This window comes from Protopterus annectens, chromosome 6.part1 (genome assembly GCF_019279795.1).
Source record: "Protopterus annectens isolate FY-2018-M chromosome 6.part1, PAN1.0, whole genome shotgun sequence".
In the NCBI taxonomy this organism is placed as follows: Eukaryota; Metazoa; Chordata; order Ceratodontiformes; family Protopteridae; genus Protopterus; species Protopterus annectens.
In genome coordinates this window covers 400,548,210-400,564,102 of record NC_056738.1, presented here as the reverse complement: position 1 = coordinate 400,564,102, position 15,893 = coordinate 400,548,210, and the positions used below count along the sequence as shown (strand labels likewise).

At 42.0% G+C, this 15,893-nt stretch overlaps 1 protein-coding gene across 1 annotated transcript in view; it reads right to left on the bottom strand.

Annotated features, from left to right (window-relative positions):
• Positions 1–619: 619 nt before the first annotated feature.
• The window catches only part of ZFPL1 (zinc finger protein like 1), a 630,942-nt gene continuing 615,668 nt past the window's right edge, over positions 620–15,893 (bottom strand). Inside the window, exon 8 of the mRNA XM_044075813.1 lies at positions 620–3,056. Within this exon, the coding sequence (XP_043931748.1) occupies positions 2,870–3,056 (187 nt within the window). The 3' untranslated portion in view covers positions 620–2,869. The remainder of the gene's footprint in view (positions 3,057–15,893) is intronic.

Below are 15,893 nucleotides of genomic sequence, written 5' to 3'. Positions count from 1 at the left end.
TCAAAATACATGTCTTTTTCTTTCAAAACCTGAAAGTTACATTAAACACATTCAACAATGAGGTGCTACAAACAATAACATGATCCCTTTCTTTTATATTAAGTAATGATCCAATGTGTCTACGTTACAATTCTGGTGCCTGAATCTGAAATTAAATACCATGTTCTGAGAAGGTGAATTAGATGTGTACTGCACACAGATAGCTTACCAATACATTCAAACAAATAGGTCTGGTTACTTTAAAAGTTGCACATAAATTTTTCATTATTGGTCCTGTAGGGAGAAAAGATTACAAGAGAATACACTAGAATCAAAATTATAATGAGATTACTTATTTCAAACATCCTGCTCAGAAAGGAATGCTGAGGACTGAAATCACATTGTCGGGTACATAACAGGAGGAGAGACTAAGGCATTGAGAAGGTGACATCACAGCAAAGAAATACCACCATGAAATAAAAAGCATATTGGAAATTTGGTTATGAAGACAAATGACCTCAAATGACCCTTAACTCAGAACTGTCAGACCTAGACATACAAGCCTACTAACTTAATAGGACTTTTTTTCTTTATAGACAAACACCTTCACTGTTTTATTTAACTACTGTGAAATATAGCCTCTAGTTCAGTATTTTATTTTGGAAACAAGGACACAGTTTAAATACAACTAATGTAGAAATAATAATACAATTTACATTTTTTAGCATAGGAGAGACAGGTGAACTCCTGTATGGTCAAATACCACTAAAATCAGTTGCTTGCTTGTTTTATTGATCCTCTTTCCCAGTAACCACTGCATACTGGTTGTAAACTTCAGGTGCATTCCCTGTACTGGGTGGGCCCAGATTTCCAAACAGGGCTAACCTCTTGGCCAGCAAGGATTAGAACGTTCTGTGACCAGGAATGACACAAACAGTCATCATACTGTGGTTAGTGGAGGGAAAGGGAAGTGAAGCCCAATCTTCCCTATACAAATACAACAGCTAATGTTGGTGTCCAACAGGGATTACGCAAGACCAAGAAATCCACTTACTTATGACGTGTATCCCGTTAGCCCCTTCTCAACATCAACTTATCTCTACAGTTGCATGTCAACAGTTACTGGTTTCCACTGGGAATTATGACTTTAGACAAACTCCAGCACATTCCCACACCCTCCCCTGAAACAGGAGAGGAGACTCCCACCTCTTCACTCTGGCCAGCTCCTTCCAGTCCAAAGCCGTTAACTGAATATGATTAACCTGTGTTACAGTTTGGCCTTTATCCCTCTAAACAGATGAACTGGTTTAAAATTCCAAAGGTTAAGACTGTGCAAAACAGATGGTATTTATCTGTCTTAGAGAGATATAATGACAACCAAATGGACAGTGTAAGCTTTCTACAACAACTACAACATCATCAATGCTGAAAAGTAACCTCAGTTCTTTTGTTTACTGTGCTTCTATACAATCATACATAGGGCAGAATAAACAGTTAAAGGACAGTGACAAACATGGCTTACATAAAGTGTCCTTGCTTCTGTTGTTCCAGTCACTGCATTTATTTATTGAAGCAGTTCTGAAAAATATATGTGCACACTGACACTCTCAGATGATACTACAAGGCCTTTTCACATCACTGAAATATTCAATGCTAGAAATTCATTGAACTCTATCAGAAATCTCCCTCTCTTATATGCTGCAAATGTCTGAATGTTGCAACTGCTGCCAATTATTTACATTCAACTTGTACTGTGGCATACAAAAAAAACATACATTAGTGACACACTGAAGTGTGTTAAACATCCTCTATCAAGAACAGCTGAAATGCTGTGAAGAGCACAGACTAAATGTCATCCATTACATATTTTATGTCACATAACTTTTGCTTTGACTGACAAACTGAGTGCTAGCTTGGTCCCTTAATTACTTGGAGTAAATCACAACTTACATTTTCTTAGCTTCACTTCTTTTTTTCAAGAATAATGCTTTTCCGTATACAACACTCTTACCGTGGACATGGAATAGCCTCTAACACCAGAAGCTTACTCCTGTCCCACCCAGCAGGATCCATCCAGGGTAGAATGTACCCTCCTCCTATTCACAGAAACAGGAGTTCCTGCAGGGCTATGTAGTGCATGACAGGGTGTGCTCCTGGTACAATTCAGCACAAGCAAAACCTTTCCTGCTTACTTCCTGCTCCAGCCTTTTGTGCAACTACATATTACGAAACCCAAGTTGTGTGCAAAAAGTCTGTGAAACATGAAGCTTGCTGGGATGCTCTTTTGAACTGTGGTTACTTAAATACAAGATCAATCTGTAGTCAAAATTTCAAGGGGAAAAACACTACATTACTTCCTGATTTCCACTTTCTCCCAAGCCTTATGCATATTTCTGAATGTTGCCAACAGAATGGCAAACCGTTCTACAACCATGAAGCAAAAAAAAAAAAAAATAAAATAAAAGTGGAAAGTTCAAGAGAGAGATAAACTCTATATAATATATTACATATCTGCCTTAATCATTAAAAATTTACAAAATACAAACGAGTGTTTATCCCAACCTTCCAGAAAACAAGCTCTGCCTTTAAGAAACAGCTGATTTTTGTCTGATCCTGAAACAGGTGTGAATACAGGTTCACTGCAGGTGCATTCTAGAAGTCTGACTTATCCACCACTGTTTTAAAAAAGGCAGCCGTAGGCATATGTTTGAGATAAGATCAGGTACAGAAGAATTGCCTGATCAGTTAAAAAATAGCCATGGATGAGAGTTCAATTTCAGCTAAATACCATTCTAAACCTGTACTCAGCACTGGTGGTTTTCAGTATATTTAGTGTCCTCATCCATTGTTGTTTTTAGTTGCTGTGAGCTAGAACAGGTCCACTTTGGATTTAGTCTTGTCCCACTCGGATGTTAGGATTCAACATAGGATCCAGATTTGGGTCATTGTCAGCAGATGCCCGCCCAAGCTTGGACATGATGATTATGAGTGTAAGAAAACCAATGACTCCAATCACTAATATCATGAGAAAACGCTGCAACAATGACAAAGGTTGACCCTTTGATCCAGCTCGATTCCTGCAGAAACAACAGAAACAAAAACTTAAACTGTTTTGTCTTGGGCAACTTTCAATGCAGTTAAAACCATCCAAAATAAAGTGTTTCAATTCCCAAAACAGTTTCAGATAACTATATAATTTACATACTACAAATCTGGCAGGTGCTAAACATCCAGTTACGTCTGTCAATTACTTAGGAATTATTCTGTAATGAGAATTTATGGATTTGCTTTTGTATAATATATACAACATAATATGCACTCAATTAGTGTCAACTGTTAAAATACATACCACATTTTATCCATTCGATTTACAAATTCATACCCTAGGAAATGAGACATTTGATTTTAAAATCTGACCATTAAATGTTTTAACTACTGATGTTATGTTGTCCCTATCTCACCTTCCTTCTTGTTGGTTGGGTTCGGAGCCGATCATTGGCTCCGACTTCGCCATATTCTAAAGCTTGAGAGCTTCCACTGGATCAAGGCTAGACCCTATCCCATCATGCCTAGCGCTAGTTACCCAGATCTCGTTTGCCGCTTGAAGCTTAGAGACTGCTGGAGACTGGCTCAGGCGAGGTTTTTCATTTTCTTATTATATTCTTTGCTAAAATCTTTAAGGAAGTCTTTACTACAGATCAGTAGTAGCTATTCTAGGATCCCCATCTCCATTTTTGTTGTTGTTCAGGCCGTCATTTTTTCCTTCAGGCCTATCCCCCTTTTAGTTAGACGATTCACCCTTGCTTCAGTTAGAGGGTTTCCCCTTATTCCCTCCTTCTCCCTTTTCTGCTTAAGGAGTTAGCCATTTAAGTCAGACACGCTCCTCGGGTTGGGGGAGTTGTCGTTTAACTTAGAAGCTCTCCCCATTCCACTATCTTCCGTTTCTTTCTATATAAAGAAAAAAAAAAAAAAATATATATATATATATATATATATATATATATATATAATTTAGATATAGTGTTGTTGTGGTTGTTATTGTAGAGTGGTATACTTCTCCTTTCTTGATACCTACAGCTACAGTTTTGTTGTGCTTGTTGTTGTTTGTGCTCATCAACAATGTCAAAAGAAGCACCCAAAGAATCCAAGCCTTCTGGATTCAAATAGTGTGACTCTTGCTCCCAAAAAATGTCTGTGACTGATGGACATACTAGCTGTGTTTACTGCCTGGGAGCGGTGCATGTGCAGGACTCGTGTTCCATTTGCCATGCTTTCAGAGCCAGAGTCCTGCAGGAGCGCAAAAACAAACTTATATTGAGAGGCTTATTAAAATGGCCATTTGACACACCAGTGGAAGGGAATTAGGCAAGAAAACCAGAAAAATCCTCCAAACCGACATCTCTGTCAGTTCCGACCTCGGAGCCGTCGAAGGAGAAAGACGAATCTTCCAGTTTGTCGTATCTGACACCTCTTGGGTCCAACAAGACTTTATCTTCTGTGGTTCCGTCAGTGTCCTTGGAACCATCTAGGAGTTACAAAAGAACTAGGTCTCCTTCTTTGGAACTGGTGTAGACCAATCCATAGTCACCGCTTCTCCAGTCTGTGGTGAGCAGTCATCGATCATCCACACACTCCTCTTGGTCGTCCAGGAGCCTTTCAGATGATGATGTGGAGAGGGTGGTGAAGAGGCTACTAAGACAACCAGCTCTCACCAAAATCTTATCGAGCACAGCCTGTATGGATGTGGAGCCAACTATTCAACCCCACCAGATCGTCTATTCCTCCTTCGACTCACCTGAGCTCGGAGCCAGAGTGCATGTAAGTCACTGTGGTGGAACCGTTAGTTCTGAAAACCTCTGGTCTCTCGGTTCCAACATCTGCTCTGATCTCCTCGATACTCCCTCTATCGAGAGATCTGGGAGCCAACACTCCCTTGTCGGCTCCAAGGGAAGAGCGGCATCGGACCCTTGTCCAATCCCATTCTCCCTCTTGGAGCTTCTGCACAGGTGAGCTCAGCTCCCACACTGGCCTTGGAGCCATCGACAACGGTGTGGGAGAGTTCTCTCAACTCTTCGGAGCCTGGGACCCTCTCAGGCAGGGATCGTGGAGCCTTCGAGGTGATGAGTGTACTGTCCTCTCAGACAACTCCTCCCTCAGCTTCAGCTACTCCATCCCCTGCGGAGCCCGTGTCTTCCTTCTCACCACCCCTCCATTCTAAGCGTAGGGAACCGATGCCCCAGGACACCCCATTGGGTGACCCCCCTCTTCAGAAACCTCCCCAGAGCACCCCCCCTGAGGAGGTCCCTTTGGAAGAGTACATGCAGCATGTGGATTCCCTGGAGTCCATGACATCGGACACGGACTTGGAGGACTCAGAAGGGTCCCCACGGTCCCCGTCTGAGGATGTCTCATTCTTGGACATCCTAGAAATCCTCAAGCAGAGGGGTGGCTGGAAGTCCCCTTCCCTTTCTGAAGATGAGTCCATGTACCTGGATGCATTCGGCTCCCGACCCTCCACCTCTTGGGTGTCTCCACCCTTCAACCCGCTGCTAGGAGTAGTAAGTCAAAAGGCGTGGAGCTCTCCGGAATTGATGGAAACAGTTCTGCGGAGGGCCAATAAGTCATAACTGCACTAGATGACAAACGTTTCCTGACCAAGGGCATGCCAGTTGATGCTATGGTGGTGGCAGTGGACACTAAGAAGGAATTGCAGAGACCTCTACTTCTGTCCATCCGCCAGAGTCCCGTATGATGGACAGATACGGGAAAGCATGTCTTTTCTTCAGCAGCCTTTAATCTTAGGTCACTGAATTATTTATCTCATTTCAACAGTCTTCAGAAGGATCTCCTGAAAATGCTAGGAGATACTGTACAGGATCCTACAGCTGCAGGAGCTGCAGATAGAAATGCTTCTCAGTTTGTGACTTTATCTTTGGTAGTTAATTCCTCCTTGTGGCTTATTTCCTATGCAGCTGATGGAGTGAGCAGGGCTGCATGCACAGGAGTCGCCTTAAGGAGACATTCCTGGATGTGCCTTTGTCAATTTGTGGAGCCCTTCAAGTCCTCCTTTACTAACGCCACTTTTGATGGCTCGTCGTTGTTCAGGCCTAAGGTAAAAGAGACTCTAACCAGGTGCGAGCAGGATGGCAAGACTCTCTCTCTGCCGTGGGAGTACATTTTTCTGCACCTTCTAGACCTTATCCCAAAGGTAAAAAAAAAAAGGTGGAAAAATGTGTTTCTGGAAATCCCAGGGGGTTTCGCCTGATGCACATGGTGATTTTTTCCCCCCGGGGGAGAGGGAGGAATAATAATGGAAGACACCGCCTTTGCGGCAGAGGGGGTCCGCAGAGTCAGGGCGACAGAGATACGTTCTCTGGTAGGCCCTTCCAGTACTCCTGAAAGGAGGCCTGCCTGCCCACCTCTGGAGGCAGTCGGGGGAAGACTGTCAACTGTACCCAGAAGCCTAGCAAAATATCACAAAAGACACATGGGTACAGTCAACAGTATTCCTTTCTCCATGACACCTGTCCCCAGAAAACAAAAATCCATCCCAGATGTGTCACCCAACCTAAGGGAACAAGCAACCCTAGAAGTTCAAAGGTTGCTAAGCAAATGAGTCATCCAAGAAGTTCTTGCATACCAAACTGGGTCCTGAACTTACTCAAGGTTCTTTTTAGTACCAAAGAAAACAGGGGACTGGAGGCCCATTTTGGACCTCAGCAGACTCAACAAGTCTGTCAAGAAGACAAAGTTCTGGATGGTAACATTGCAGTCCATACTTCCCTTCCTGGGAAAGAACAATTGGATGTGCTCCATCGATCTCCAGGATGAGTACTACCATATCAAGATGGACAGGTGATCCAGGAGATTTCTATGCTTCCAGCTGGGAGCCAGTCATTACCAGTTCAGAGCTCTGCCCTTTGGCCTCACAACAGCCCCCATGGTGTTCACCAAATGCATGGTAGTAGTCACGGCTCATCTGAGGCATCTAGGATTCCAAGTGTTTCCATATCTGAATGACTGGCTCTTTACCGCCACCACCAAGCATCAACTAACCAAGACAAGGGACACCAATCCGCCTCTTCTCTCAGCTAGGCATCACTATAAACTATGAAAAGTCTGCCTTGTTGCTCTGTCAATACATTACATTTATAGGGGCAGATCTAGATACCAAAACCATAATAGCAAAATTGCCTCAGGAGAGGGTGTCGACCATTCGACACCAGGATGCAATTTTAATCGGGAGGAAAAAGACTAAAGCAAGATTTGTTCTAAAAGTCCTGGGCTTAATGGTGGCAGCAATAATGCTAGTTCCCTTGGCACGCTTCCACATGAGGTTATATTGCAGTGGCTCCTGTTTGCTCAAAGGTCCATGCAAGATCTACCCATCTCCCACAAAATTCTCATCATGGAGACCTGCAAGAAGGACCTAAAATGGTGGCTTCAGTCCATGCAGCTGATGATAGGCGGACTGTTTGTCCTCCCCCAACCAGTGGCCACAGTGACCATGGACACTTCCCAGATGGAGGAGGCATTATCCGGCACAGACTGTTCATGGGACTTGGCAACAACACGAGTACCACTTGCACATAAATGTCCTTGAGATGAGAGTGGTGCTCCTGGTGTTGCAAGCACTTCACAGCTCTCTCACCACAGGGACGATTGCAATCCAGAAGGACAACATGTCAGTGGTACGGTACATCAACAAACAAGGTGGAACCAGATCCTACCCCTTGCATCGAGAGGCTCTAAGAGTGTGGCAATGGGCGATGTCTTCCCAAAGCTTTCTGATTGTGACGCACATTCTGGGGAAATCCAACGTGACAGCGGACAAGCTAAGCAGGGCTAGCCTTATGCCTCAGGAGTAGTCCCTGAAACAGGATATTGCGCACCAGATTTTTTGCAAGTGGGACCAGCCTTGCTGTGATTTTTTTGCTACATCCATCAATGCCAAATGCAGCAGCTATTTCACCTTAGTCCCACCACTGGGACAATCACCCAGGGATGCACTTGTTCATGATTGCCCCCCCCCCCCCAGGACTTCTGTATGCCTTTCTCCCGTTCTCTCCGATACCCAAGGTTCTTCAAAAAGAAAAATCGTTGGGTTGCAAGCCAATACTGATTGCCTCCTACTGGCCTTGTCAAATCTGGTTCCTGTTTCTATGGCCCGTCTTCAGGAGGAGCCTTGGATTCTGGACCCAGTTCCGGATTTGCTGATGCATCAGTCGGGCAACACTCCACCCCTTCCTTAAAGACCTTCAAGCTGACAGCTTGGTTCCTCCACTTCCCGTCTTAGCCAGGCTTCCTGGCAGTACAACATATTCTAATTTCCTCTCACAAATCCCCTACGAGAAAACTGTATACCAGCAAATTTTAACGGTTCTCTTGTTGGGCAGCCAAAAATAATATTGATCCCTTTACTGCACCTGTTTCAAAGATCCTAGAAATCCTCGCTGAAACTTTTAACCAAGGAGCAGCAGCAGCAACTATCGGAGTTCAACTGGCTGCTATTTCCAACTTTCATGTGGGAGAAATGGGTTCCAACGTTCTGTCCCACAGGCTATGCAAAGCTTTTCTGAGGGGTACTATCCTTTTAAGACCCCCAATAAGAGACCCACTTCCTCCTTGGGATCTAAAGTTAGTCCTAGCTGGCTTGATTCTTCCTCCGTTCGAACCGGCTAGTATTTGTTCTCTAAAATTTTTGACTTGGAAAATGATTTTCTTGATCGCCATTACCGCAGCTAGGAGGGAATCAGAATTACAAGCTCTAACCAATCGTCCCCCTTATTTAATTTTTCACAAAGATAGGGTTTCTCTCAGAACCAACCCCTACTTCCTACCAAAAGTTTGCTCAGAGTTCAATCTGAATCAATCAATAGAACTACCTGCATTCTTCAAGAACCACAGCAACAAGGCAGAGTATAAATTCCACCAACTGGATGTTCATAGACAATTACGTTTTTACCTGCACAGGACACAGAAATTCAGACAATCTGACCAATTGTTTGTATCCTTTGAGAAAACAGAAAGGGAACTTCAGTCTCAAAAGTAACTATCAAAATGGCTTTCAGGCACCATTACTTACGTCTATAACTCACAGAACAAACAGCTGCCAGGGAAAATTAAAGGACACTCAACCAGGGCCTTGTCTACCTTTACTGCCTTTCAGGCTAGACTGCCTTTAGACTCTAATTTGTGTGGCAGCTACATGGGTTAATCCCCTTACCTTCATCACTCATTACAGAGTAGATGTGGCTTGGCCTCCCAGAACAGGTCATCATTTGGTTCCACAGTTCTAAAGAGTCTATTCCTTTGAGCCACCCAAGAAGAAGGTGCTGGGAATGTGGTCCCAACCAACAAGAAGGAAGGCGAGATAGGGACAACATAACATAAAGAAGTTATGTACTCATCATAACGTTCCATGTTTGTTGTCCTTGATCTTGCCTTCCCTTCTTGCATCCCACGCTCCTTCCCCCTCTTCTTGCATCCCACGCTCCTTCCCCCTCCTGGAGGATTGAGAGGAATTATTCATTTTTTGACTATACAGACCTTGATTCCCTTCCTGCCTTATGAGTTGGTTAGACTAAGAGTTCTACTTACGGCTTGGTGGGTTTCTTATATATGTATGTATATATATATATATATATATATATATATATATATAGATATATAGATAAATATATATATATAGATTAGATATATATATATATATATATATATATATATATACCTATAGTTTATATATCTGCATATTGTAGTCTAGTGTTATGGGTTATCACAAACGAGATATGGGTAATTAACGCTAGGCATGATGGGATAGGGTCTAGCCTCGAGCCAGTGGAAGCTCTTGAGCTTTAGAATACAGTTGAGTCGAAGCCGAGGATAGGCTCCGAACCCAGCCAACGAGAAAGAAGGCGAGATCAAGGATAACAAACATAGAACGTTATGGTGAGTACATAACTTCTTTTTTTCTCACATGTTCTGTTCTTTATGCACTAATTCCTTACAAATATTTCCTTACCCTAAGCTCGTACCACCAAACCCACAAACTAACTACTTGTTCCCCACTACAGCAGCTGTTAGTGATGTTCAGCACTTAGTTATAAAAATTCAGCTCTGTCTCGTAGTCTCAGTGCAAAAACCCACAGGGAATGTGACCATCCCTTAGGCAGCCACAAATCAATCAGGAACAGACCTTTCCTCTCTATACTTCACTGAATGGTACTACTTACCAAATCAAAGGAGAAAGCAAGTACAACACTACAGGTTCTAAAAGAAAAGCATGCACTGTAAAGAAAAAATAGAAGTTATGTACTTACCATAACATTCCATCTGTCATCCATTTTCATTCTTCCTCAACTGATGGGTTTGGATTGGATCATCAGATCTGACTCGGCTGTTACTAAAGCTCGTGGTAACTAAAAAAACTCTTGAGCTCCTTCCTTACTCATAATGCACCAACCCTAAGCTATCTCAGATCTTGCTTCCTGATTTTTTTACCAAAAAAAGAAATGTTTAGCATGCATAAATATAGGAGACATAAAACTGCATGTGCGCAACATAGGAGAAACTATACCTGTAGCTCAGTATAAAGGATAATGATATCTCTCTAACAGCTCATTCATCCAGAAGTTTGTGAACAGAAAGGATGGGGGATGGTGGGCAGGAAGTTGATGAAGAATGAAAATGGACAACACTGATGGAACATTACGGTAAGTATATCTTTATTTGATGTTGTCAATTTTCATTCTATCCTCAACTGATGGGACAGAGACCCCAGCTACCTATAATCCTGTGTGGACTCTAAGGAAGGACATTCTTGAGCACAGTTGAATCAAATGATGCTCTATCCCTGGAAACCAGATCCAATTTGTAATGAGTATGGGGAGTAGCCCAAGTTGCTGTTGCACATATGTCATCCAAGGACGCTCTGGATAGGAAACTGAAGAAGTTGCCATGGACCTAGTTGAATGAGCTTGTACCAGTTGTGGTAAGGTAATACCCAGTTTGTTATAAATAAATGAAATATGATCAAATCAGTTACGCTATCTCGCTAAAGTTACTTTGACAACTGGTTTTCCCAATTTTAGTTTTGCAAAGGAAACAATTGGTCTATTTTTCTGATGTCCTTTGTTCTATGCAGGTAAAAATGTAATAGTCTGTGAACATCCAATAAGTGTAACATGTATTCGCCCTTGTATGCAAAATCAGGAAAGAATACTGGCAAATTAATGGAATGATTGATATTAGAATCTGATACCACCTTGGAAAGGAAGGAGGCAGTTGTTCTTACCATCATTATATCCTTGTGAAAGATCAAGTATGGAGGTTTTGAAGACCATGCTTGATTCACTGAAATTCGACTAGCAGAAGTAATGGCTACTAGAAAAACAGTTTTCCAAGTCAGATATTTAAGGTCACATTTAGTTGCTGGTTCAAAGGGGGAATGTATTAGTGCCTGCATTAACAGATTGAGAGTCCATGGAGGAGTAATATCCTAAAACGGAGGCCTCAAAAGGAAAGTGCCTCGCAAGAAAGCTCTGCACAACTTATGAGAGGCTACTGAAGAACCTTCAAATCCAATGTGAAAGTTTGATATCGCTGCTAACTAAACCTTAACGGCTGAAGAAATAGCCCCTTCTTTAAAAAGCAGAGCTAAAAAGTCAAGTATGTTATGTATCAGAGCTGAAAAAGGTTCAACATGATTTTGTTGTGCCCAATAAACAAATCTTTTCCATCTACTTGGACAGAGTTTTTCAGCTTAAGGTTTATGGGAAGATAAAAGTATATGTTGGACAGGGGAAGACAGCATTAGTTGTCTGGCTATTAATGGAACTGGAGAAACCAGACCATCAGCCTGAGGTTTGATATATCTGGATGGATCATGCCTGTTGGGTGAGACAGGAGGTCGGGAGTTGGATCCAGAGTCCATGGTTGGTGAAGTAAGTGAGGCCAAAAGAAGGGAAACCAAATCTGCCAATGCCAGTAAGGTGCAATGAGGATGGCTTTGCTCTACAACCGGATAACTTTCTGCAAAAAATTTGGAATTAATGGGAATGGTGGGTAGGCATAAAGTAGACTGGAGGGCCAATCATGAAGTAGAGCATCCCTCGGTAATTTCCCCCTGTGGAGGGATTAGGGCAAAGTAGCTGCTGCATTTGTTGTTTAAGGGAGAAACAAAATGATCACAGCAAGGCTGGCCGCATCGACAAAAAGTCATTTCAGTCACATTCTTGTTGACAGACCACTCGTAAGGTAGAAGAATGCACCTGCTTAGTTTTGTCTGCTACTACATTGGACTTCCCCGGAATGTGTGTCGCTATGAGAAAGCAGTTAGATGACATCTCTCATTGCCACACTCTGAGCACTTCTTGACACAAGGGGTAAGATCTAGTCCCTCCTTGTTTGTTGATGCACCAAACCACTGACATATTGTCCATTTAAATTACAATAGGCCCTGAAGAGAGAGTATCCTGGAAGGCCTGCAAAGCTAAAAGCACTGCTCTCATCTCTTCAAGGGACCAAGTGCCTTGGACTGTTTTCCCTAGAAAATGACCCCCCCACACTCCAACTGGGGAGACTCTGTAATCACTATGGTCTGGGGATGGACAGATATCCTTGTAGAACCTGATCTGATTGAATTCACCACCTGAGATCCCTCTTCCATGTCTGAATGATCCGTATTTGGATTGACATGGAACAGTAAAGTATCGACCACTGAACTACTAACATCCACTGGAGAATCCTCATATAAAATCTGGCTAAAGGTACTAGTGTTACTGATGCTGACACTGATCCTACAGCTTGAAGGACCAAATGGGCTGAAGTCTTGGTACTATAGATTATTTTTCTGACCTGTAATCGTATAGTTTATACTCCTGATGGAGACAGTGAAGCTATCATCGACTGTGTTGAAAAGTGCTCCTATAAATTCCAAATTTTGAGTTGGTTCCAGTTGAGACTTGTTATAGTTTATGGTAATTCCCAGATAAGAAGTCTGGTGAACCTGATTTCTTGCCCTTATCAGTTGATGCCTGGTAATGAGCCAGTCATCTAGATATGAAAACAGCTGTAATCCCTGCAGTCTCCAGTGAGGTGCTACTACTACCATGCATGTGGTGAACACCCTGGGGGCCGTGGTGAGACCAAAGGGCAGAACTCTGAACTGGTAGTGTCTGGCTCCCAGCTAGATGCGAAAGTACCTTCTGGATCATTTGTTCGTCTTTATGTAATAGTATGCATCCTGAAGGTCTATCGAACACATCCAGTCGTCCTTGCCCTGAAAATTGAAAAAGGACTAAACCATGATCATCCAAAACTTGGTATGTTGAACTGATTTGTTCAAGTTACTGAGATCCAAAACTGGTCTCCAGTCCTCTGTTTTCTTTGGCACGTAGAAGAACCTTGAGTAAGTTCCGGATTCTGTTTGGTCTGGTGGGACCTCTTGGATGACTCTTTTTCTACCATTTTTGTAATTGAATTGCTGATTCTTCCCCTCCGACTGTGTAGAACATCGGTTTCTTGAGATTGCAGGTGGAAGGGAAAAGGGTATTACATATATGAAACAACTCTATGAGAAACAGCAGCAAAGAATACACAACTGGCCACAGTATAGATGAAAAAATCCAATTTAATGAAGCACCTTGGATACTCTAGCGCCTTGGCTCACAGCCTTCCAGGAGTAATACACACCACAAAATTTACACAGCTTATATAAGCCATTCAATGAATAAAGCAAGTCAATTATTTAATTGGAAGCAATCATTGTGCAATTGATCTCCAAATTTAAACCCACAGGTACCACTGTAATAAATTTTAAAATATAAACTGACTCTTTATAAAGAAGTTTATCCTTAATATTATACATTTCCCTAACTTGTATAAAAACCTGTTCTAAAACACGACCCTGCAATAAAGAATAATCACTGTTATGTTTTAATCATAGTTGTATAGTAGGCTAATGACCACAAGGGCCTTTACAAGCCTAGCCATGCAATCCAACAGGCATTTATTAGGAGGGGGTATGTTAGTTAGGAAGTCTCTAGACCATGCCATTATTTATAAATTGGGTGACACAGAATGATTTTCTTATTACCTTGGCCATATGGCGGTCAAAGGCCATATTATTATCCATATATGTTCCCAGATTCCCAACTACTGGGCCAGCTCTTGGAGTAATTAGCCTGGGTGACTGTTTTCCTATAAGGCACTATAATGCATTTCTTGACATTGAGATTTAGTCCGTGACTTTGGCACCAGTCATTTGTGCTAAACCCTCGTTAGAGGTTTTCATCAAGGGGGAATTTATGACAGCTCTCAATTTGCTGTCATTTGTGAACTCGGTCAGCCAAAGGCCCATGACATTATCCTTTACCTCCAAGCAGTAGATGCTAAATATAAGTGGTCCCAGCACACACCTCTGAGGTACCCTGCTGGTGACCTTAGTGGAGGTGGTATCATCAATCTTGACTTCCAGAGTCCTGTCAGTGAACTAGTTGGCAATCATGTGAGTTATGTAAGAGTTTATGCCCAGTTCAGTGAGTTTGTCCACTACACCAGGGTAGAATGTTCTGAAATACATAGCAATATTACTTTCAACCTTATTCTTTTTTATATCCCTAATATGTACTTGCATTCTTGCCTTAAATTTTGTTTTACTTTCCCCTATGTAAAATAAATCACAGGAACATTTTAAGGCATATATGACGCCTTCACTGTTGCAAGAAAAAGTACCACTAGGTGAAAAATGAACCCCATTTATTTTATTAAAACTTGTAACAATATGAGAACATATAATACAACCCCCACAGGGATGTGTGCCCTTCAGAGAAGGACTCGCGTATAACTCATCACGAGGCGAAATAAAAAGTTTGTTTCTCTTATATATGAAATGAAAGGATAATCTGATATAATAGTTTTTAACTCAACATCCAGAATCAGAAACTTCCAAAAACTGTGCAATATCTTATTATTTTCTTAGTAAGACTATTGTACACAGAAACAAAATACAGCTGTTGTTTTTGTTCATCACTTACCAGCCCATTACTTACTCTACTATTGGACAAACTTACCCCCAATCTATATGCAAGAACTTCACACAAGCAGTTTTTAACTATACCATAATCATACCCTCTATTAATAAACATCTGAAAAGTATGCCTACTTTCGTTCACAAAATTGTCCCATTCACTACAAATTCTATGCATAAGAAGAAATTCTCCATATGGCAGGGATTCCAATAGATGTTGGGGGTGAAAACTGGCCCCAGGTAAAAAATGGGTATTATCCACAAACTTCCTGTGGAGAGATGTTTTAATACCTTCAGAGTTCACCCCCTCCAACACTAAATCCAAAAAACTAACCTTAGTGCCACATTGTATATCATCAAAACTTAAACCGTAAATATTCTGTTCCAAGTCAAGATGAAAGTCCCCAACCTTATTTCTTCCCCCTTCATATATAAAAATTAAATCATCAATGTACCTATAGTATGCAATAATAAGAAGTTATGTACTCACCATAACGTTCCATGTAAGTTGTTCCATGTCACCGTCATTCTTCACTGATGGGTTTGGAGCCGATCCATTGGCTCCGACACAGCTGTTAGCAAAGCTCAAGGTTTACCAGTAGCTCGAGATCAAGCCCCTTGTCCCATGATGCACTGCTGGATTTACCTCAGATCTTGTTTGCTGCATGTACCATATCCTTGTAAGATAACTACTCTCCCAAGAGAAAAGAATGATTGAATAACCAGGATGAGACCAGCCTCTAAGTCAACTATCAGCCAGGTGGGGGATGGAGGGAGGGACACAAGAATGACGGCGAGATGAAACAACTCACATGGAACGTTATGCTGAGTACATAACTTCTTAATGTGTAGTTGTTCAATCTTGCCATTCATTCTTCACTGATGG